Source organism: Prionailurus bengalensis, chromosome D1 (genome assembly GCF_016509475.1).
Source record: "Prionailurus bengalensis isolate Pbe53 chromosome D1, Fcat_Pben_1.1_paternal_pri, whole genome shotgun sequence".
NCBI lineage: Eukaryota > Metazoa > Chordata > Mammalia > Carnivora > Felidae > Prionailurus > Prionailurus bengalensis.
The window spans coordinates 65,540,719-65,563,136 of NC_057346.1; the positions used below are offsets into that span (position 1 = coordinate 65,540,719).

General features: G+C 53.1%; 1 protein-coding gene across 2 annotated transcripts in view; it reads right to left on the reverse strand.

The window, feature by feature from the left end:
* Positions 1 to 252: 252 nt before the first annotated feature.
* Positions 253 to 22,418, reverse strand: part of LMO1 (LIM domain only 1) — a 41,249-nt gene continuing 19,083 nt past the window's right edge. For both annotated transcript variants that reach the window (XM_043580570.1, XM_043580571.1), the window contains 3 exons: positions 5,117 to 5,330; positions 2,106 to 2,231; positions 253 to 637 (listed from right to left, as the gene is read on the reverse strand). In XM_043580570.1, coding sequence (XP_043436505.1) covers positions 532 to 637; positions 2,106 to 2,231; positions 5,117 to 5,330 — 446 coding nt within the window. In that variant the 3' untranslated portion in view covers positions 253 to 531. The remainder of the gene's footprint in view (positions 638 to 2,105; positions 2,232 to 5,116; positions 5,331 to 22,418) is intronic.

Sequence of the window (22,418 nt, forward strand, 5' to 3'; positions counted from 1 at the left end):
GCTTCATCATGCCTCTCCATATCTTGGGAGCCAGGGTATATGCTCTGCCAGGGGAGAGCCCACCCCTGGCTGTGGGATACTTGGAGTTGTCCCCTTCCCTCCACTTTCTACCCAGCAACAGCGCATGCTGGATCCCCATGCCCTGCTCCACACCCCTCTCTGGAGGGGTCAAAGGGAGGGCCCTGTTCTGCTCCCAGGCAGAGGGGAGGGACCCTAGGTCTGTGTCAGTCATGTGATCAACGCACAGTAACCTCCCCGGAAACATTCATAAGTTTAATCCACGCCAGTAATAAAATCGCATTACATTTCTCATAAAATAAATGTTCCCATTTATATACAGAAGACAGACTGTACAGGCCCAGCCTGGCCCCAGGAGGGGTCACACACAGACGGGCGGCGGAGGAAGGACCGTCCCTCCCATCGAGGACGGAGGAGTTCTAATCGGCAGGAGAGTGGCTGGCCGGCCAGGCGGGTGGACAGACGGGCAGACAGGCAGACGGACAGACGGGCCTGGAGGCCAGGCGCCGGGCATTACTGAACCTGGGATTCAAAGGTGCCATTGAGCTGTCCCTCCTCATAGTCCATCTGACACAAGATCATGTTGTTCTTCAGGAAGAATTTGTCTCCCACACAAAATCTGGAAAATCCAAGCAGGAGAAAGAGGCCATGGAGGGGTCCCAGTGAATGGTGGAGGCTCCAGACAGGCCCCAGCCCAGCCCAGGAGATGGACATGTGAGAACTGAGGTCTTGGAGAGTTTGCTCCTTGAATTTTCCAGAAGGGATCCCCAAAAGTCTCATAGCAAACCTGGTCAATCACCCTGGGTCAGCCCAGTCCTTAGCCAGGCCCTGCAGTCTGGGGTGTAGGACAGACAGACAAGTCTGGGCCACAGTCAGGTCTCCATGGAGGGGTGGGGTCGGTGGGAAGGTATAGAAATAGCCTACCCCAGTCCCAGAGAGGGAGAAAGAGACAGAAGGACAAAGAGACAGAAGAAGACCAAGAAAGGAGAGAGGTAGAAGTAGGGAAGGAGGAAGGGGCAATATGGTTGATTTTTCCATCCCTCTGTTCCCTTCCCCAATTTAAGAGGATGACTCAGTGAAGGGTACTCTTGAACAGAATCTGTAGGTTTCCTGGAGGAGCATCCTTCCAGGAGGAGGTGGCTCTGTCCACCATCTTCCCTCCCACCTAAAGAAGGCCTTGCTTTGCTGCCCCCACCCTCTGGCCCTCCTCAAGTACTGGAGGATTTAGCCCTTCCCCAAAGATGTCCCCCAGGTGGCTAGGCCTTTAGTGGGACCCAGGGTCATAGGCCCAGTCCCAGCAGATTCCAATCCAACCACCAGGTGGCACTGCAACTTCACCGAGGCCTTGGTAACAGAGGGTCTGGCCAAGCCCCCAGCTATCCCCTCAGCGTTCCCTCTGGACCTCATCCTCTGGGAACACTTGTATTAGCTCCTTCCTGACATGGGCTCCAGAGGGTTCTGGCTCCTTAGGTCCCTGGGGCCTCCCACAGGGCTGGGACACTGTGTAGGGCCAAACACCAGAAAGGAGGCAGACTGGAACCAGAATCACAAGAGTGAGTAGCCATTCCCATAATGGATTTCACCTTCCGGGTCTGGGAACACCTTCTCACTGAAATGTACATGCATGCACATACATATGGCACATACACAAGGGCACAGGGCATGCATTCAGAACCCTTGTACGTGCACATTCAATACGTGTGCATGTGCATACTCCATCATGCACACACCTGCTCACAGAGCACACACGCATACCTACCTTGTACAGGGACATTTACAAATACATACACGTCCATGGCACAGCGTGCACACACAGTAAGCTGACGCAAGACCCATTATATTCATACAGATCTGTGCCCTACAAATATGCACACACGGTGCTGGAGGACACACACTTGGCTCCAGGGCTCAGGCACACACAAAACACACGCATGCACGTGCATGCTCAGGACAGCATGGACGTACCACCAGATGCACAGCAGGACCCACATTTGCATGTACATGCCCACAGCACTCCTGGTCTGTGCCAGCAGGCATCGGCTGGGGTCTGGTGAGAATGTGGGGTCTGCTACCCGTTCAGCACTCACCTCTGGTTGCAGAGCTGGCAGGCGAAGCAGTCGAGGTGATATACGTTGTCCCGGGCCCGCATCACCATCTCGAAGGCTGGGATCAGCTTGCTGCAGGCGGCGCAGTTTCCTGTGGTGCCAAAAAGCCTGCCAAGGGAAAGGTGCAGAGGGTGTAGGGGGCTGGGGGACAGGGGAGCTGCCTCTGCCCACGGCCCCGCTGGTCCCTACTCCTGTGGGCTTAGCAGGTGGGCCTAGGCAAGGGGGAAGGAGCACAGACAGCAGCATCTAGATTCTGCTAAGAGATCAGGCTTTGGAGAAATCGGCACAGCGATCCAAGGAGGGGCGCATAGGGGCTCCAGGGGTTGGATGACATCGCCCATCCCTGGGCTGGGCTGGCAAAGCCCCCTCCCCGGCTCCCACCGGGATTCAGCTAGCACCCAGGGCCACTGGAAGAACACTGGGCTGGGCCCTGAGCGAGGACTCCAGATTCACACAAGCAGGAGTTCAGAGGCAGTCTGCCTGCCCTCAGGCAAGTCATGAGTCTCCGAGCCTCACTTATTTCAACTGTAAAACAGGGACACTGAAATACATCCTTTGCAGGCTTGTTGTGAGAACTTCTATAAACTCTCGGTCATGGATCATTCAGTGAACACCTATAACAGTGTGTGTTTACTATGTGCCATGCACTGTTCTGAGGGCTTTACAAGATAAACTCATTTATTTTTTTTTTAAGAGAGAGAGCGCATGTAAGTGGGCGGAGGGGCAGAGGGAGAGAATCTTAAGCAAGCTTCACACCCAGCGTGCAGCCCTAGGCGGGTCTTGAACCCCAAGATCATGAACTGAGCTGAAATCAAGAGGAGGATGGACGCTTAATCAACTGAACCACTGCGGTGCTCCCCAAGATCAACTCACTTAATCGTGGCAACAACCCTGTGGGGTGGTCTTTTTCTGCTACCAACTCACTGGGTGATCTGCCTAAAGCCCTTTTTCCTTTTCCTGGATCTCAGTTTATCCTTCTTCAAAATGGGGATGCTGGGCTAGGTGATCCTGTTCCCAGTCTAAAATAGGAGTGATTCCCAAAGAGAGTTCCCAGGACACCTGGAATGATGCCTCTTTCACGCAAGCGCCCCTCCTCTTAGCTGCTGGTTGCAGAGTGCAAGGGGTGGGGTGCACACTTTCTCCCCAGTGCAGGCCAATCTTTGGCCGGGTGTTCCAATTGCCTGAGCCAGCCAGGCTCTTCCTTGCTCCTTTTCTGTACACTGGCTGAGCAAGCCCTGAGTGAGGCAAGGGGGCTGAGAGGCAGGCAGGAGACCCTCTAATCCCTGATTTGTCCAGCTCAAGCTCAGGCGCCTGCGGATGAGCTTGGCTCCATTATTCATCAGCCTGAGCTGCCTGGTGGCTCAGATTAAGGCAGACAAAGGCTGGGCCACAACATCTGCCTGCCAAGGCGGGGGCTTCACTGCCCCCAGTCCAATGAGCAGTGGCTGCAGAGGTGGCAGGCTCTGGACAGCCATTATCTGGGGCTGAGCAGCCCCAGAAAGTCTGCCCCCATCCCAGCCCACTGACCTACCTGGCCCCAAAGTCATTCCTTGGCCTCTGTCAGAGCCCAGAAAAAAACACTTTCAGGCTCCAGTAGCTGGCAGAGCACAGAATGCTTCTGGGTGCTTTGGCTCTGTTGACAAACCCATCCTTCACTTCAGTCCCCTCTCTCTAGGTCCTCTGTACTCATCAGTTGGTGTGACACCTCTCCTCAACCTGGGAGGTTCAGCCCCCCAAGGATGCCTGAAACCTTCAGACTTGGAGGCCCCTTCCAGGTCATCAAAGGGGAAGTCCCCAGAAAGAACTTTTCTTAACTCCTCCTTCTGGCCTCAGCGCTTTCCTCTAGCCCAGTGAGGAGCACTGGGTCACTGATCTTGGATTACTGCTATACCTTAAAAACTAATGAAGGCAGGGGCCCCTGGGTGGCTCAGTCGGTTGAGCATCCAACTTTGGCTCAGGTCATGATCTTGCAGCTTGTGAGTTGGAGCCCTGCGTCAGGCTCTGTGCTGATAGCTCAGAGCCTGGAGCCTGCTTTGGATTCTGTGTCTCTCTCACTCTCTACCCCTCTCCCGCTCATGCTCTTTTTCTGTCTCAAAACTAAATAAACATTTTAAAAAATTAAAAAAACAAAAAACAAAAAACTTCTGAAGGCAGAAGAAAGAGAAGGTGCAGGCAGGTAAACCTTAGGCTCTTCCCCAAAGTAGGAGAGACTCTGTTGATAACCCTGCCCACCCCCTTCCGGCCCAGACATGAACAGAGGGAGCCCCACAAAGCCCTTGCCCTGACCTATTAATTAATGCAATGGGCCTTCCTTCCTCACAAGGCCCAGCCACTACCCAGCAGCCTGTGAAGGAGCCAAATGTAGATGCTGGGTCTCAGCCAAGGCCCCCACTTTGTGGCCTTGTTCCAACCTTGCTGATGTCATAAATGGCCTAAGGGAGGGTTAATTGGGGGAGACAGCCCCAGGGAATAGGATCCAGGTTGTGGGGGAGGGTGGGTTAGAACTCCAAGGAATGTGAGCTGAAGCTTTAGTCTTCATACTATTCTAGGAGGGGCAAACCAAGGCTTGGAGAAAGTTAAAAGCCAGAAGGTTCATAGTTCAAACCCAGGACCCAGGGGACTTAGAGCTTCCCTACTTGCTCCAGGAAGCCCTCTGAGGTGTCCCTTCCCAGATTCCAGGGACAGGGTGGGTCAGAAGCACCTGGCAAAGACAGGGGCCAAACCAGACTGGTGCCCTAGGGAAACTTATCTCCAGTGCCCAATGGTTGCAAAGGCTTGCCCACGACCTGTGCTGGGCATGGAGGCCAGGGAGTTAATGTGTGGCTCTGTCTTCAGGGCTCCGTGAGCATCCAGCGGAGCAGGGCTGGGCCAGGACTGTCTGGGACGAGCGCACACAGACAGGGCCTAGGTCAGAAGGTAGGGGCAGAGCCCTGCTGGGTCCTGGGGGATGGGAGCTTTCTGAGCAAAGCAGCCAGGGCTGGCAGGAGGCCCACCTCAGATAGTCGCGTCGGCACAGGATGAGGTTGGCCTTGGTGTAGAGGGTGGAGCCCACCTCGCCCAGGCGGCAGTCACAGCAGGCACACTTGAGACAGTCCTCGTGCCAGTACTTGTCCAGTGCCTTCAGCAGGTAGCGGTCCTTGATCTTGCGGTTGCAGCCCGCACAGCCCTTCTGCTTCCCTTTGGGCTGGACGGAGAGCATCGGCACGCCTGTGGATGGACAGATGACAGACAGATGGACACAGGAAGGACCCTGTGGCTCCAGGCCCCGGGAGCCATCCCTCTGGGAATAGGGGCCGACTGCTTTTCCTGGGGGTTCCCAGGCATCCTCACTTTCTCCCCAGCAGCCTCCTCCCCTGGCGCCGGGTCCTGTCCTTCCAGCTGTACAGCACAGTCTGTTCCCTGCCCTGAGAAGATCCCTCCAGAAGCTGCAGCAGCAGCTGGGAGCCCCGCATCTGCTGTGCTGCAGGGCACACACATAGCCCCAAGGCCCAGCCCCCCTGAGCTGTGTCTCCCGTCCATCCTGCCACTGCCTCCTGTGTGGTCTGCTCCATAGGAGGCCTGAAACCCTCCTCACGCAGCCACCATCTGACTGGCTCTTTCAGTGGCCCGAAGAACTGAATCTCATAATGGGCTTGGGTCTGCTAGAACAGATCTCTCACAGATCTTTTTGCGACCTCAAGACTTCCTCACATTGTTTGTGCCTTTGACCATTTTAACCTAAAATGTCAGGCGACAGCCTCTTGGTTTATTCATGTAGACCTGTGGCAGTATCAGGAACAAAGTGGGGTGCCCCATGACACTCCCAGTGGGGTGCAGGAGCTCTGGGTCATCCGGCAGATGCCTGCAGCTGGGCCTGGCCTAGTTGGGGCTCTCCTTATGAAAACTTCTGGCTAGATTCAAAGTTTTCACCTGCCCTGGCTTGAGGGAGGGGAGGTTCAGAGTCTCTCAATCCTTCCTCCTCCCACCAGGATAAGAATCTCTGAGCCAAGGTAGGGAGGGTGACAGGCCAGGGGGAGGCGGGGGGGGGGGATGGTTGGAGGGAAGCTCCCAGGGCCCATGGGTGCTTCTCAACATACAAGAAAAAACACAAGGGCAGGAATTTCAGCACGGAGCTTCCTGGAAGGAGAGGCAGACCTCCCAGTAGGCAAGTGTATGCACTCATGCACATCACACATACACAGGCATAGCATGCAGGCATGTGCACAGAGGCACAGCCTCCTACCCTCTGGCCTTGGGGCCACAAGGAGTGACCACAGGGAGAAAAAGTTGAGGAGGAGGTGGGGACCGATGTTGTCCTGAGTCTGGACATGTGTGTAGAGCCCTGAGGCTTGAATGTGGTGAAGATTATGCTCGGAGGGACGTGCAGGGAGTCTCAGAGCCAGGCCCAGGCTGGGGGCAGGTGGGAATGCCTGTAAGAGTTGCCTGAGATCCCCTCATGAAGGCAGTGGGGGTGGGGGGTGCCTTCCCTGACATGAGCTCAGGTGGAGGAGTCCACTCTAGAGGGGAACAGCCCACCCCTTCCTGCCTCCTTGGCTCCCCACCAAGCCTCTGGAGTCTACCCCTCTCCTGGCCCCATCCTCTCCAAGCGACCCCAGCACTCTCCAGGGCTCTGGGTTCAGCTCCCACCTCCTGGCATCCCTCCTACCCCACCCCCGGCCCACTGCCCCCTTTCTCTTCCCCCTTCCTGGCACGTGACCCTTCCTCCAACTTCAGAGGAGGACCAGCCTCCAAAGGGCCCCAGTCTCAAAACCCACAGATGTCAGGTCAGAAGGGCCCTCAGAATTCTTCCAGGCAAATATTCTGAGAAATGATGGAGAAACCAAGGCACAGAAGGTCTGAAGGTAAAATCTAGTGTAAGCCACTAATCAATCTGGCCCTGGGGGGTCCTCCCTGCCTCCTGTGTCTCTCTTGGGGAGGGGACCCACCAGAAGCAGCAGGACAGGTGAGGGCAGGGGAGAGGCAGCTCAGGCTGCCTTCCTCCTTCCTCCTTCCTGCAGTCCCCGCAGGGCCTGGCTGTTAGCTGGGAAGCTTGCTGACTAATTTCCTTAATGCAGCTCTAAAGGTTAATTGGTCTGAGAGAGTGATGAGGCCCAGGATGACTACGTCCTCAGGCCTGCCTGTATCTCCTCTGGCCGGGTCCAGCCTGGTCACAGAGCTCTGAGGAGGCCGTGGAAGCCAGCTAGGGAGCAGGCATCCCCGAGAGCTAAGGGGGCTCTGAAGTGTTTTTTCCAAGGTCTGGCCTACAGGGAGGAATCAGGTGTGGGCAAATGGGGGAGGGGTCAGGAGAGCTGGACGTGAGGAGGTGTGTGGGTCCCAGGGTGGGGCTATTGTCCCCGGACCCTGTGGAAGAAGCAGCCAGCCAGCACAGCTGTGCCTGTACACACACACCAACTTGGAAATCTCAGGCCAGGCCCCTAGGATAGCTCCACTAAGGCTGGCTTGCCCCTTGCTCACCTGGACTGGCAGCAGGCCCGAGCCCCCCAGGGCTCTACGCTTGTGCTCTCAGTAGCAGGGGGTATGTGAGTAACTGGAAAAGCCACACTCAGGGGATCCACTTGATCCACTAGGTTATACCCCCAAATAAGGAAGGACTCCAGCACTAAAAGTGTCTGTCCTGCTCTATCCTCCCTCTGGCATGGCTTCTGGACAGGTTGGCCTTCCAAGCTCAGGCCCCAGCACGCCTAGCAGGCCCCAGAGCCTGCAGGGCTGTGAGCTGCAGCGCGAGCTGGCAGTTCCATCACCGGTGGGACCCTGAACCTACAGGACCCAGGGAGGCCATGAGGCGTGAAGTCACAAGCTGCCCCCAGGTCCCTTGTCCCCTGCCTGTGGTTGGGCTGGGCCTGGCACTCAGCAGTGCTCTGCGAGGCCTGGGAACCCTGCTCTAGGGTACTGAACTCTGCTTCCTGGGCCCTGGAGAACTCTTAAGAAGTCATACAGATTTGGGGTGCCTGGATGGCTCAGTTGGTTAATCATCTGCCTTCAGCTCAGGTCATGATCTCACGGTTAGCGAGGCTGAGCTCTGTGTTGGGCTCTCTGCTGTCCGCACAGGGCCTGCTTCAGATTCTCTGTCCCCCACTTTCTCTGCCTCTCCTCTTGCCCACATGCGCGTGCGCGCGCGCGCACACACACACACACACACACACTCTCTCTCTCTCTCTCAAAAATAAAAATAAAAACTTTAAAAAAATTAAAACAAAAAAAGAAACCACACGGCTTCTGCCAGTTTCTGACACCCACTGAGACACAGAACTGCAGGGCCAGCCTGCCTAAGGAGGTCCCAGGGCACAGGGGACCTTGAGCCTTCTTCTGCCTAGAAAGGCTGAAGTCCTGGGAGAAGTCTGACTCACCCCTTCCTTCTTTAGGGAGCATCCATACTGTTTGCTCTCACTGAGTTAGTTCAGGAGACTTGAAAACACTCCTGGAAAGGCAAGGAGGTTTAAAGGGGGCATCTCTGGTCTCCTGCTCCCTAAATGAAGTGAAATGCTCCCCAGAGGGTCAGGGCTCTCCCTCCCTGCCCTGCCTCCCCAGCCCCCACCCAGCCTGCCAGTCAGCCCCGCAGACACCTCTTCCCTCCCTCCCCTGCCTGGCTCTGGGAGCTGAGCCTCGGGCCATGCACTTTCCATTAAGGAGATAGCATCCCTTTGCTGAAGTCCATTTGGGATCCATTTTAGTGTTATCTAAAAATCAAATCTACATGGTAATCCTTTTAATGTACTCCTGACTTTAGGAAAAAAACAGCTTTGCGCTCCTTCAGGAAAGGTTTTAAAGCATTACCCAGTAATTACTACTCACCCATGAAAACACTGATATTTTACAATGGATGATGTTGAGCCTGCCCGCACGTGCGGGCACAAGCTCAGACATACGCGGGGACCCAGCCAAAGAAACCAGTTCACATAGCCTATTTGCTCCTCCTCAATCTCAGGGTGTTGGGGGATGACATCTGAGGGGAGATCGGCCAAACCCCTACCCCACCTCTACACCAGGCAGGCTGATAGTAGAAGGAGGCAGCCTCCCAGTCTGACTCATCCGGCAGCCAGACACTTACCCTTAGCTCTTTAATCTGAGGACAAGCCAGACAGTCCCAGTGACCAGGAGGGACTGCCAGAGGTCATTTGGCTCTTTCCACACCCACCCGCCAGCCAGGAGAGAAGCCCTCCTCTTCACAGGGACCCCCCCAAGTGGTCTGCCAGGTCAGACCCAAGTCCTCGGCAATCCCCGCCCACCCACCCCAGGCCAAGCTGCCCCTCACCTTCGGCACGCGGACCTCTCCAAACTGCCAAGCCCGCTGCTCCCAGTCCCACTGATGCCTCCAGCGTGGACAGCAGGCTGAGCTCCTCCAAAGCCAGTCCTCTGCCCTGGAATGCCCACCCCATCCAGCCCTGGGTCACTCTGAGCTATGCCTTGGGCCCCTGCAGCCACCACTGGCAGCTCCACCTGGCATGTGAGGCTCCCTCCCACATCCAGCACATCCTGCTTGGCCCTCTGGATCTGCTCCCTGCGGAATCCTGGAATAGCATCCCTCTCCATCCTGCAAATGGACCTTGTTTGCTTCTGTCCCAGGACCTTCCCTCCATCGCTGCTCCCAGAAGAAAGGCCTGGTCCTGCCCATCCCACCCTTGACCAAAACTCAGAGTCAGCACTGGGGCTGAGGCTCAGGGCACTGAGCTTGAACTCTGAGAGCCTACTTTCCAGCCTGAGAACTGTTCCAAGTAGCTGGAGGTTCTGGAGCAAATCCCTCATCTTTCTGACTTGCTGTTGTGAAATGGGAGCCATAAAGGTCTCTTTCCACACAGATGACGGTGAGGACAGAATAGGTCATACATATGAAGCCACAGGAGAGTCTGGCATCCAGCAGGGGACACACCGGAACTGGATAGTATCATTAATATGCATCTCAGGATGCCCTCCCCCTGTTCTGACACTTGTTTCCTTTCTCCTTTAACTTTTTATCTTGATGTAATTTCAAACCTTCAGAGAAGTTGCAAAATAGAAAGAATTCCTGTATACCTTTTGTGTAGATTCCCTAAACATGGGCATTTTATCATGTTTGTTTTATCCTTCCCTACAGACCTCCCTATAATATCTATAATATTCTTTCCGACTCATTTGAGAGTTGGCTTCGGACATGAAGCCTTATAATCCTCAATACTTTGATGTGTGTTTCCTAAAAGCAAGGACATTCTCATACAATACGATTCACAAAACCAGGAAATGATCATTGATGTATCGCTTCTATTACCAACAGACCTCACTCAGATTTTACCCGTTTCCCCAATAATATATTTTATGGCAAAATAAATTCTGGAGCATGCATTGTATTTACTTGTCCAGTTTAGTCCACTTAAATCTGAAAGACTTCCTAAGCCTTTCTTTGTGTTTCAAGATACTAGCATTTTTGAAGAACACAGGCCAGTTATTTTATAGAGCATCCTTCAATTTGGGTTTGTCTGATGCCTTTGTGTGACTTTAATTCCTCTGTGCCTCAGTTTTCTTTCTTGTAAAATGAACATGAAAATAGTACCTATTCCATAGAGTTTCCAGGAGGAATAAGGGAGTTGGAGCCTGGGTGGCTCAGTCAGTTAAGGAATAAGGGAGAAAATCTATGTGAAGCTGAGGACTAACCAGACCCGGCAGTCAAAAGTTAGCTCTGATCAGTGTCACCCCATTTGGCACACGGGAAGGGGTGACCTTACTCACAGCTCCATCTCAGGTCCCTCAGATAGCGAAGATCACTCACTTTGAGGCAAATAAACGGATTTGAATGTGCCACCATGGTTAAGATCACACAGGTGCTGGCTAGAGTCCAGCGATACCCAAAGGACAGTCCAGTGGTCACTGCAGAGGTGTGCAGAAGGAAGCAGCCCCGTCTGTCCAACAGGCTACTTCGGTGACCCGTCAAGTTGGAGGGGACTGCTGTGGCAGCTCAGGGCGGGCTCCTCTGGGGCCATGGGTGTGGCCTCAGCATTGCTCATAACCTCTGCATGTGTCTCAGTAGTGCTTCTGAATCTGTGTCCACACAGCACACCACAGCGACCCAGTGCAGTTCCGGGGCTTCTCTTCCTCACCATGGGCCCCCCTTCTCCTCCTCTGGGAAGGAAGCTGGGCTTTCCCGGGGCCAAGGGCAACTTGCAGGGAGGTAACGCCTGACGCTGCTGGCAGCGCTCGGCTTCTAAGCGCTTGGCTCACAACCGCCTTATGAGATGGATACCATTATTATTCCCACTTTAACAGCGGGAAAACCGAGGCCCGAGAAAGGTTCCAGCTTGCCCCTGTTAGTATGGGACACACCTGGGATTTGAATCTTGGCAGTCTGTCTTCTGGGCCCAAGTACTGGATTCATCTGCCCTGCTGCCAGGCCATGCGCTGCTAAGCTCTGAGGAGCTGGCAGACCAGGAGGGAGGCGTTACAGAGAGGGTGCACAGATGCAGGACACGGCTACCAACGTGCACAACGGCGCACGAGTACCTGTGCCTGACACATAATCACATACGTGTACACCGGGGCTGCGAGAGGCGGAACTGGGTCTACTGACTCTCTCCACAAGTTTTATTCCAGAAGCCGGCAGTGTTAGCATACAGCAGCTACTCAGGAAGTTTTATGAAAACACACATCACACATCTGAGCACACGCATGATGGGTGTGCACATGTAAATATACACATCCATGCACAAGCAGTCACGTGAGCATTTACTGCCTTTTAAAAAACATTTCCAAAAAATGGGTCATAGCTCAAAATCAAGCTCTGACATGAGCAAAACCCATGAGTAAGGGGCTTGGTGCTCTGTTCTCGACTCCATCTTCCCAAGGAAATGGAAGAGTGAGAGCCCCCTGGGTTTCGCCCACAGGGACCCACGGGAGTGGTGGTGAACATCCAGAAAGTCAGTCCCACACTTCTTACACCCACTCCAGCTGCTGGGGGGAGGGGTCTGCAGTCTCTGGGGATCTGGGTCCCTGCCACCTGCAAGGTGCTTGTGCCCACGTGGGCCCGCACCTGGGCCTGGAACTGCAGAGTTGGGTCCCACACAGGGCCAGCCAGCGGCCCCTCCGTGGCACCAACCCTGTTTAATGAGGAAATTTGAAAGTGTAATCTAATTCTGCAGAATCTCTTTAAATCTCGTTTTCTCAGAAGTAACTTCATTTCGCACGGACACATCCAGTCTTGTGAGAAGGCCTCCATTTCACACCAGTTTTATCTCCACAATTTCTCGTCTCACTGCACTTCTATCCCAGGGCCTTGCCATGCGGCAGGCGAGGCCTGAACTAATAGCATTTCCTACTCATTTGGAATCAAAAGCCAACGAGAACAACTGTTGAAACGCGTGGCTACAGCACCTAGAGAACGTTCATTACCACCCCTCTGTGCACCCCTTCGCAGGTGGCACACTCACCATGCGAGATGAAGGAGAGAAGCCGGGCTCCCGTGGCCTCCACCTCCCCACTGGGCCAGGGGAGGGAGGCTGGCAGTGGTGGCCAGCTCACCGGAGGACCGGCCCCTTTCACTCTGGCACTGCCCCTCAAGGGGGTCTGGGAGAAGAGGGGCTGTGTAGACGCGAAGACTGTGGGCCCTGCAGACAGACGGCCTCAGCTTGAATTCTGGCTCCAACACCTCCCAGCTCTGCCTCGATTTACCTACCTGCTAAATGAGGACTGCCCAGTTTAAAGAATTATTCCGAGGATTAAATGAGATAATGGACATGATTTATAAAAGGATCTGATGCAGTAGCTTAAGAAAATCAGCTATGAAAAATTATCTACGTCTTATGATCCAACAATTCTCTTCCTAGGTATACACCCAACAGAAATGGCAGCTTATGTCCACCAGAGGGGACGTACAAGGATGTCCAGAGCAGTTTTCTTCGTAACAGCCCACAGATGAAAACAACACAAATGGCCATGGACAGTAAAACGGATGATCCACTATTGTGCAGTCACGCAATGGAATAATACGCAGCCATGAAAAAGACTGATACACATAACACTGATACACATAACAACTGATCACTGATCACATCACTGATACACATAACATGGGTGAATCAGACAGCAGAATGTTGAATGAAAGAAGCCAGAGGCAAAGGTACACACTGTATAATTCTATCTGTACGTAACACCCAAACAGGCAGAACTGATCTGTGGTGAGAAATGTCCGAATGATGGTGTGTATTACTGTGAGGCAGAAGGCGTGAGGAAGCATGGTGAGAAGCTGCAAGTGTCCTAGGTTTTGATCTGGGTGGTGTTTAGAGGGGCACACATAGTTGTAAAAACTCATTGCACTGAACATTTGAGACTTCTGCATTTTACTGCATAGATGTTATACCTCCATTAAAAAAAAAAAAGAACTAAAATGGAGACCTCTCAGTCAGGACTTTGGACACCTCTTCATAAACTTCCCCCTCCCATTTCCTCAGCACTCACTCCACCTGTCATCTGAGTGAATCCTCATATTAACTCTGAGGTACTAAATGATTACACCCACTCAACGGATGAGGAAGCAGAGGCTTAGGAAGGTTCAAGTTCTTACCCAAGGTCACATAGCTAGAAGGCTGCAGGGCAGGGACTGAAGTCCCTACCTGCCTGACTCCAGAGTTCAGATTCTCATCCAGCCCGTGCCCCATGGCTTCTCTGCACAGCCTGGTTGAGGAAAGCTCACTGGGGTAGCATCTGGGTTCTCCCCTGCAGCCTAGATGCCAGAATGATGCCAGGAGGCATGCTTACAGCAGGGCCTAGGTTAAGAAGAACAGGACAAATGATGGCCCAGGCAGGGCACAGTCTCCACACTCTTGTGTGTCATAGACCATTTCTGCTCACCTGGTGGCCCTGCAGAAGCTATAGCTGCTGTGGAACCTTGAAAGAGCTTCTAGGCAGGGCCAGAAAGGGGACATGGACCAGAAACTAAGGATGAAAAAGGGAGCAGGAGAACCGTGTAGAGGCAGACCTAAGATGTTTGCATTGTAGTCTTGAGAGAGACATAGAAGCCTTGAGATGGCACATGACCTCAGGGGGTTGAGCCAAGCTGTGAGGGGCAGGCTGGGGGCTCTAGCCCAGAGCCTAATTTCTGGGCTGAGCCTCAATCACAGCCAGGGGCTTGTGTGTGAATGAGGGAAGAGGGGAGGGAGGGAGGGAGTCCTAGAAGAGGGGCCAGACTCAGGATAAGAAATTAAAAGGAGGTCCAGGCACCTGCGTGGCTCAGTCGGTTACGCATCTGACTCTTGGTTTCAGCTCAGGTCATGATCTCACAGTTCATGAGTTTGAGCCCCACATCCAACTCCGTGCTTCCAGCAGAGCCTGCTTGGGATTCTCTCTCTCCTTTCTCTCTGCCCCTCTCCCTGCTCACATGCTCTCTCTCAAAATAAATATACATTTAAAAAAAAGAGTTCATAATAAAAAAAGAGAAGAGAAGGAAAGAAAAGAAAAGAAAAGAAAAGAAAAGAGAATGGAGGTCTAGCATTTCTTGCCTTCTCTAAAGTGTTAAGTCCCTCCAGGTTTCCACAGTCCACCACCGCAGGAAGGCAGAAGGAAAGCACTGCCCAGTGCTGTCCCCATATACCTGCAGCCACTACAGTCACGTTCAACTGCATGATAATAATATCCTTTATTCAATGCCTACTATGTGCCAAGTGCTTTATATGCATTAACTGTCCTCCTCATGATGATCCCTGAGGTCAGAGAAATCACACAACCTGCCTAAGGGTAAGCTTCAGACCCAGGCTGCTGGCCTCATCTCTTCCTGTTCTATGTCCTGGCCAGAGGCAGTATGGAATCATCTTTTTCCTAAGCAATGGGGAGAGCAAACTTCTGCTCGGGCCCAATCTGATGCCTGCCAAAAGAAGAAAGCTCTAAAGATCCCTTGCAGGGGAAGGACGAGCCTCTGGTCCCCAGTGCCCCCCAGAGGAGCCATTTCCTGAGAAGGTGTAGGAAGCAGCAGGCATCTTTGCAGCGTGTTTTTGGTGGATCAAACCTCCTTAGAATGGTGTGTCCTAAAGCCTGAACCCGCAAATGACGTTCGAGTGTTTGGAGATGAAGGGGCTGAGGAGTTTCCACACACATCTCATGGGCCCTCATGGTTGAGAGAAGCCAGACCCAGCACAGCCTGGTGTCTGGCAACGGCTTTAGGGGACCCAGTGTAGACCTTGCAGGGGCCTGGATGATGCACTGAGAGACACTGGAGCAGGTGCAAATGGAATCTGCTCTCCAGAGACACATAATTTTCTGCCGTTCTTCAGTGAAGGGGACTTAGAAACATCAGAAGCTGCATGTGCTCTTTGGAGTCTGTCATGGGCAATGATGCTTCAGTTAATTGCATAGCTATCCGCAGAACGAGTGTAGGCATTCTCTTCCAGTTCTCGGTTTCCATGAAGTTTCACACATATCTCAAAAGCAATAGGTCGAAAACAGGACTCTGGACCTCCTCCCCAAAACCTGGTCCCTGTACCCTTGTCCCAGGCTTCCCCTCACCACACTAACACCATTATCCACTCAGATGCTCAGGGCAGAGACAGGGAGCCGCCCTCAGACCCTCCATCATCCTCACTCTCTCCCACCACTGATTCCCGCTTCCCATCCTGCCTCTTCTTCCCATTTCCAGAGCCACCACCATCTTTCACACACCATCAGCAGAGCTCCTGACCAGCCTCTCATGTCTACTATCTACATTCCACTCTTCACACAACAGCTATAGAAATCTTTCAAAACAAAGTAGGTCAGGTCACTGCTCAGCTTGAAACCCTTCCGTAACTTCCAGTGGGTTGAGAATAACATCCACCCTCTTCAACGAGCCTATGATATCCTCATGTGGTCTGGCTCCTGCCTCCCCCTCCAATACTGTGCACCAGCCACATTCCTTCCAGATCTCCCTTCCTGCCTCAGGGCCTTTGCACATGCTGTGTCTCCTTCCCAGAACATCCTTCTCTGCCTCTTCGTCTGGCTGGCTCCTTCCCATCCTTAGGCTTCAGCTTAAATGTTACCTCGTCGGAGAGGCTTTCCTTGACTACCTTATTTCCTTATTTACATGACTCCCTTGTCATTTCCTTCTGAGTTTTTAATCACAACTTGTAATTGTTTTACTTTTATGTGATTGTACTAAAGACAAATGATTGGCCTCGCTCATAAGAACGAAAGCCCCATGAAGGCCTATTTTTTTAGTCCTGCCTTGTTCACCATTGTGTCTCCAGCACTGAGCCTCATAGCAGTTTTTAACCATCAGTTCAGTTAATGAATAAAAAGACTAAGCAGAATCTATCCAGATATTACTGGTAAGAGTCTTCAGGCCAGAGGGGGCTAAATGCAGACAGGCAGGCTACCCAGAGATGGGAGCCTTCCCATCAGGCTTGTTGCTGCCCCATGCCACACACTGCTAGGCACCTATACTTATGTGGCCTAAGACAGCAGATCTGTGGCAGTGCCTAGGTCCTGCCATCCTCAATCTGGAATTTTGAGAGGCCTACCCAGGGCTCCAACTGCAAAATGACAGCTCTTTTGCAAATATAAACCCTCTACCCTTTAGATTAAGGGGCATCAATCCTCTTCTCCAACCCCTCAGACCTATGAGGAATGAAGTCCCCCTTTGCATGTCCCCTTGCACACAAATGCTCCATCCCAACCCTCAGAGAGTGGAGGTAGAGCCCCAAAGTTCAGTCATCTGTGAAATCTCATCAGCTCAATCTTTCCCTTTGTGCCTGTGGCCTGGGCACCCTTCCCTGCCTGGCACAGACCTAGCCTCCCCTACTCCCCACCTGAGGGTCCTCTTGGCTATGATATGACCACTCCTACCTCCCAGCCAAGTCTGAGCCTCTTGAGGACAGTGGGAGGAAAAAGCCCCCAAAGGTTACTACAGAAGAAACCTAGGCCCAAGCCTTTCTCTAACTGTAGCCTCTGCCCAGCCCCCTCCCATCCAGGGCTGCTGGAGCAAGCCCCCAGGTCCTTTGACAGAATGCTGCTTGGAGCTATACAGCTATGGGAAATCAGCAGGGAAGCGTCTGGAAGCTGTGTTCCCCAGACAGCAACTCAGCTGCTCCCTGGGCACCCGCAAAGCCCACGTCACCCATCTAATGAAACAGGGCTCCCAAGGGGCCTGCAATCTCTGCAGAGGAGGAGGAGAGCACGGACTCTCAGACGAGTCTCAATTTCACAGCATCAGGGACGTGAGCACCAACGCGCTGAACCAGAAAACGAGAGTCTGGCAGGAGCTGCAGACACACCGTGAGCGCCAGGGGATCAGAGATTAGGGCCCTTCAAAATCAATTTTGAATTCAAACTTTTAAATGTGTTCTCCAGACATAAGGAGGGGACCCTCCAGGCAAGCTCAGCCTAGCCAGATGCTGGGTTCTGTTTCCTTCTCGAAGCATCCAGAACCTATCTGCTAGCCACTGGGCTGGATGAGGGAAAGGAGGACAAGGGGACTAGGAGGGAGATTCCAGTGCCCCGCCCCCAGGAGCCACAGGGACAGGAGCCCCTTCGGCTCTTGCTGACACAGCATGACCTCTGGGGTGCCTGTCTAGGGTCCTTCCTGAAGCTCCCTGGTGAGGCCTTGAGGGCTGCTCCACCCTCCTCTATAGACTTGGATGAGAGAAGCTGAAGGCAAGGTCTTGCAAGGCAAGGCCAGATCCCTATTCACTTCCCAACCTGGTTGAGGAGGCTCACGGGGCACCAGTGGATGAAGCCATTTAGAATAAGAGCTTTGGAGTCAGACGGGCAGGGTTTGTATCTTAGACCAGCCACGGTCTCCCAGAGAGATCTTGGTTCAGGAGTGAATTTCCCTCCCAGAAACCTGGTGGGAGAAAGCTTGCTGTGAGGGTGAGTGTCTTGGAGGGCAGGCCCTGTGAAGTCAGAGTGGTCCGAAGTCCCCCCAGTACAAAGGACAAGAAAGTATCCTGTGTGTGAGTCAGCAGGACAGGCTGGCTGCCGGGAGAGCTGGTGTGGCTGCCACAGGCTGCATCATCCAAGGCACGGTGGCTGCAGCCAAAGAGCTGACAATCATGCTGTCTGTCACCTGACAGACCGTGTGTGGAGTATTGAGTACAGTTCTGGGCCTGGCATGGTGAGGTGGACAGGGACACACAGGGAATTGGGACTCCTCAGGAAGCTGAGTGGGACCGCCTGCTCAGCCAAACCCCAGAAAAGGCCCCAGGGCTAGGAGCGGGAAGGCCGTGGGAAGCTCAGGAGGGCAGATGATGCTCCTGGCAGCCTCAGTTATGGTCCCCACCCTCCTGCCTGGGTCCCGGCTCAGCCACATTTGTTCCTCCAAGCATAGGATCAACCCCCTACTGATGCCTTCCCCCCATCTCTGTGGGGAAGCGGGTCCGTGACGAGACTCTGGCCCCAGTGACCTCACAACCCCCGTTCCCCAGTTCTCCAATTCTCAGGCCACTGCTGCTTTAAGCCACACTCCTGAGACACAAACACGAGTGACTGTGAACGACTCTTCAGCTGAGAGGTGGCAGAAAGGGTGGCCGAAGACTTGGGCCTGCGGAGACCTCACAGGGAGCCCCTTTTGGAATGAGGAGCAAAGGGAAAGGGCTGGGGCTACTGGACCACATATGGGAGGGGAGGCAAGCCCCCCCCCCCACCCCCAGCTTGGGAGTGGGCTGTCAGCTCTGCAAGGAAATTACAACATGGGCCTGGGTAATGCTCCTTTTAGTTACAGCATAAACTGCGGCAATAAAGCGTACCTGGGGAATGTTTAGAGAAAGCACTAATGATTTCTTCCCCAGTGGTTAATAAATTCACTTCCAGATCAATTTGTTCGCGATAGAGCCCGGCGAGCGGAACCCACGCGGCGGGCACAGCCGAGTGTGTCTTTTTCAGTATAAATGATTTATTACGATGATTAGCGGCACATAAACAATTTAAAATACAACGCTAATTAGTTTGGGGAAGAAAGGAGGGGAAAAGCCACCCTGCCTCTCTCCCCATTATGTTCTACTTCCCTAAGTGTGTACTTTTTAATTAAATCCAAATGTCACAATAAATTTAAAGTGTTTTATTACCACTCGGGGTAAGTAAGGCAGTCATGCAAGCCCCCTCTCAGGCATCTACAGGCCAGGCTGGGGGGAGGATTGGGGGCACCAGTGGGGTCTGTCCACAAACTCTCCTCGAGATGGGAGATCTTTCAGGAGACCTCGGAAGCCCCTCCTGGTTTCTGGCAGCCCCAGGCTGGGAAGCTCTGGGACCGCCCACCTCCCACCTTCCCAGCCAGCCCAAGTGATGTCTCCTCCTTAACAGTGGTCCCGACTGGCATGGCCACCTCTCAATGGGCCCACAATACTCCATGCCCTCTCCAAGCTCTCCTCACGTGCTAGGTGTATAGGTGATACTTTTTGTTTCCCTGGCTTCATGCTTGCCGCTTCACATCCAACATCTTACCACATTCTCCAGTGCTATGAGTAGCAATTATTGTTTCAGTTTTATGGATGGGAAACTGGGGCTCACGGAGGTGGAGCAACTTATCCAAAGACACACAGCTAAAAAGTGGACTTTTTGCAGAATCCTTATTCCTATAGCACCATTCTACCTCAGAGCCCATACCCAGCCATGTCTGGGCCCTGATTTCCTAGTGCCCAGGGCGGGGCCGACGACATGATGGCGGCTCAGACAGGCCCCTCCAGAGTATAGAGCCCTGCCCTACCCAGAGACACATTTGAGGGAGGAGTTCAGGCAAGGGACCTGGACTCATTAGAGTCCAGTACAAGGTCAGGTTCTGCCATTGACCCACAATGTAAACTCAGTCAGGTCCTTTAAGCTCTCTGAGCTTCAGCTTCCCCGTCGGCAAAACTGGAGTGTGGCACCCATCTCACAGGGCTAAGGAACCAAAGCAGCTAAACCCACAGAGTGCTTTGCAATCCTTGACATACTGTGTGAGCAGTAATTGTTAACAAAAGTTCTCAGGGTGAGCAGGGATCCAGGAGAACCCCATTTCACCGATCAGAAAACTGAAGCCAGCAGGGGAAATGACTTACCTAAGGTTCCTCCAAACCTTAGGAGCCCAGAAAGGACCAGGCAAGGAAGCCCAGACAACAAAGGATTTCTCTCCTAAACTCTCCTGCACTGCTTATTTGAAATTACAAATATCCCTAAACACAGAGTTCCCACATGACCTGGCACTTCCACTTCTAACTACACACCCAAAAAAAGCAAAACCATGTGCCCGCACAAAAACTTGTATGTGAATGTTCATATCAGCATTATTCACAACAGCTATAAAGGAAACACAACCCAAACATCCATCCACTGATGAGAAGAAAAATAAACGTGATACATACATACAGTGGAGTATTAATTGGTCCATAAAGGGAAGTACCGATTCACACTACAGCATGGACGGGCCTTGAAAACATCAGGCTAGGGAAAAAGTCAACCACAAAGACCACATATTGTATGATTCCATTTATATGAAAAGTCCAGAACAGGCAAATCCACAGAGACAGAAAGTAGATTAGTGGTTGCCAAGGAGGGGGGAATGGGGAGTGACTGCTAATGGGTATGGAGTTTCTTTTTAGGGTGATGGAAGTGTTCTTGAATTAGGTAATGGTGAGGGTTGCACAACTGTGAATACACTAAAAACCACTGAATTATACATTTTAAAAAGGTTAATTGTGTGGCATGCAAATTATGTCTCAATAAAGCTGTTATAAAGGAAAACAAAACAAACAACAACAAAAACAAATACCCTTTTGAGAACAGGAGAAACCAGCTGACAAAAGTCAAGTCCTAGGGTTAGGGGACGAGGCGTAGGAGGTCCAGCAGCCAGGCCCCACAGGGAGGTCCGGCCCTGCTCACCCCATCTGCAGTCGGATGCTCCCCAGGGAGGACAGGGCTCCAGAGTGCCCCCTTGCCTCCTCCCAGCCCTCCCCATCCGGAAACCTGACTGTGCCCACTTTTCCAGCCCTGCTTCCCAGGAAATTCAGACACTACCGGATCCACCACTCTTCTCTGACCTGTTTGCTTCCACTATTGCATTCATGTTTTGTCTTTTGTTGGAATTTCTGCATCTTCTGAGGCCTATGCCCGACCCAAAAACTGGGCGTGCCCGTGGGGGGATGGTGCCTCTCTCAGACCTTGAGCCTGTCCTACATTAGGCACCACAAGTTATGGTACGTACATAACGAGTAAGATCACAGTGAGGCCCTCCAGGCCCCCCAGCCCAGATTCAGTTAAGGAGTGCTGCCCTCTCCCGCTGGGACAGGGGTGTGAAGGCTTGGAGCCAGGCCACAGAGGCTGCCTCTGGGTCAAATGAAAACCACTGGAGGGAGAGAGCGCCCTTCTTGGCTAATCTGAGAGGGTGACTCAAAAAGATGGAGCATCCTGGCCAACAGGGGGCACCAGGCTGGCACTGTGACAGGCACACCCAGCCACACCCCCCTCCTGGGTCTGGAGGGATGACCAAGGTTAGGTTGAAGGTTGTTAGGGCACCTCAGGCTTCATCTGAGCGCACAAACCAGCCTCCAAGTCTCCCACATGTGGAAAGAGCCCCCAAGAGGGGACAGGACACCTCTGGTCACTAGAGAAGGGTACCTGTGCCATGGGGCAAGAGGACATAGGCCCATTTCCTAGGCACGAGGCTGGTTCCATGAGTCTCCATGGTTTCATCATGGGCTGCTGTCTCAGGAAGCTGCCCCTTAGGGAAACTATCCCCTAGCTTCTCCAAACTTCTCTTCCAAAGCCCTGTGGGTCAGGACGTCTCAGGGGTAAGGGGTGGCAGGCACCCTTCACTTACGCAGCCACCATGTTCTCACTAACAACTCTGCAGGGGGGCACAGTGCTTTCTAGTGGGCAAAACACACAAAAACATTTTCTCCCATCTGAGTTCTCTGCAAAGGACAAGGAGGATGCTGTGGGTCCTAATTTACGTGTCAGGCAACAGGCTTAGAAAGGATGCATGGTTTTGCACAGGGTCACACAGCAGCAGGTAGAAGAACTAGACATGCCTGAGGTCTCACTGTCAGAGGAAGGCAGAGTAGGGCTGGAATCCAAAGTCCACGCTTATAACCTCCCTCCGAAGTCAAAAGAAAGCCACCTCTGTGGTAAGCTGTCACACCCTCACGCAGCTGCTGTTGCTTTTAGAAAATTTGACAGATTTCACATATGCCTGTGTCTGGGCTGATGCTCTTGGGGTTTTTCTCCTCTTAGGGGAGGGAATCCAAAGCCTTCACCCTTGAAGAGAAGGCAGAGCTCCTAGGAGTGTGGACCCTGGAGAGAAGAGGGTGTGGCTGGAGACAGGATGGAGTGGGTGGGTGGGGGTGGTTTGAGTCACCGCTGGGCAGCCAGGCAGGAGCGGTGCCACCCACAGATGCCCCT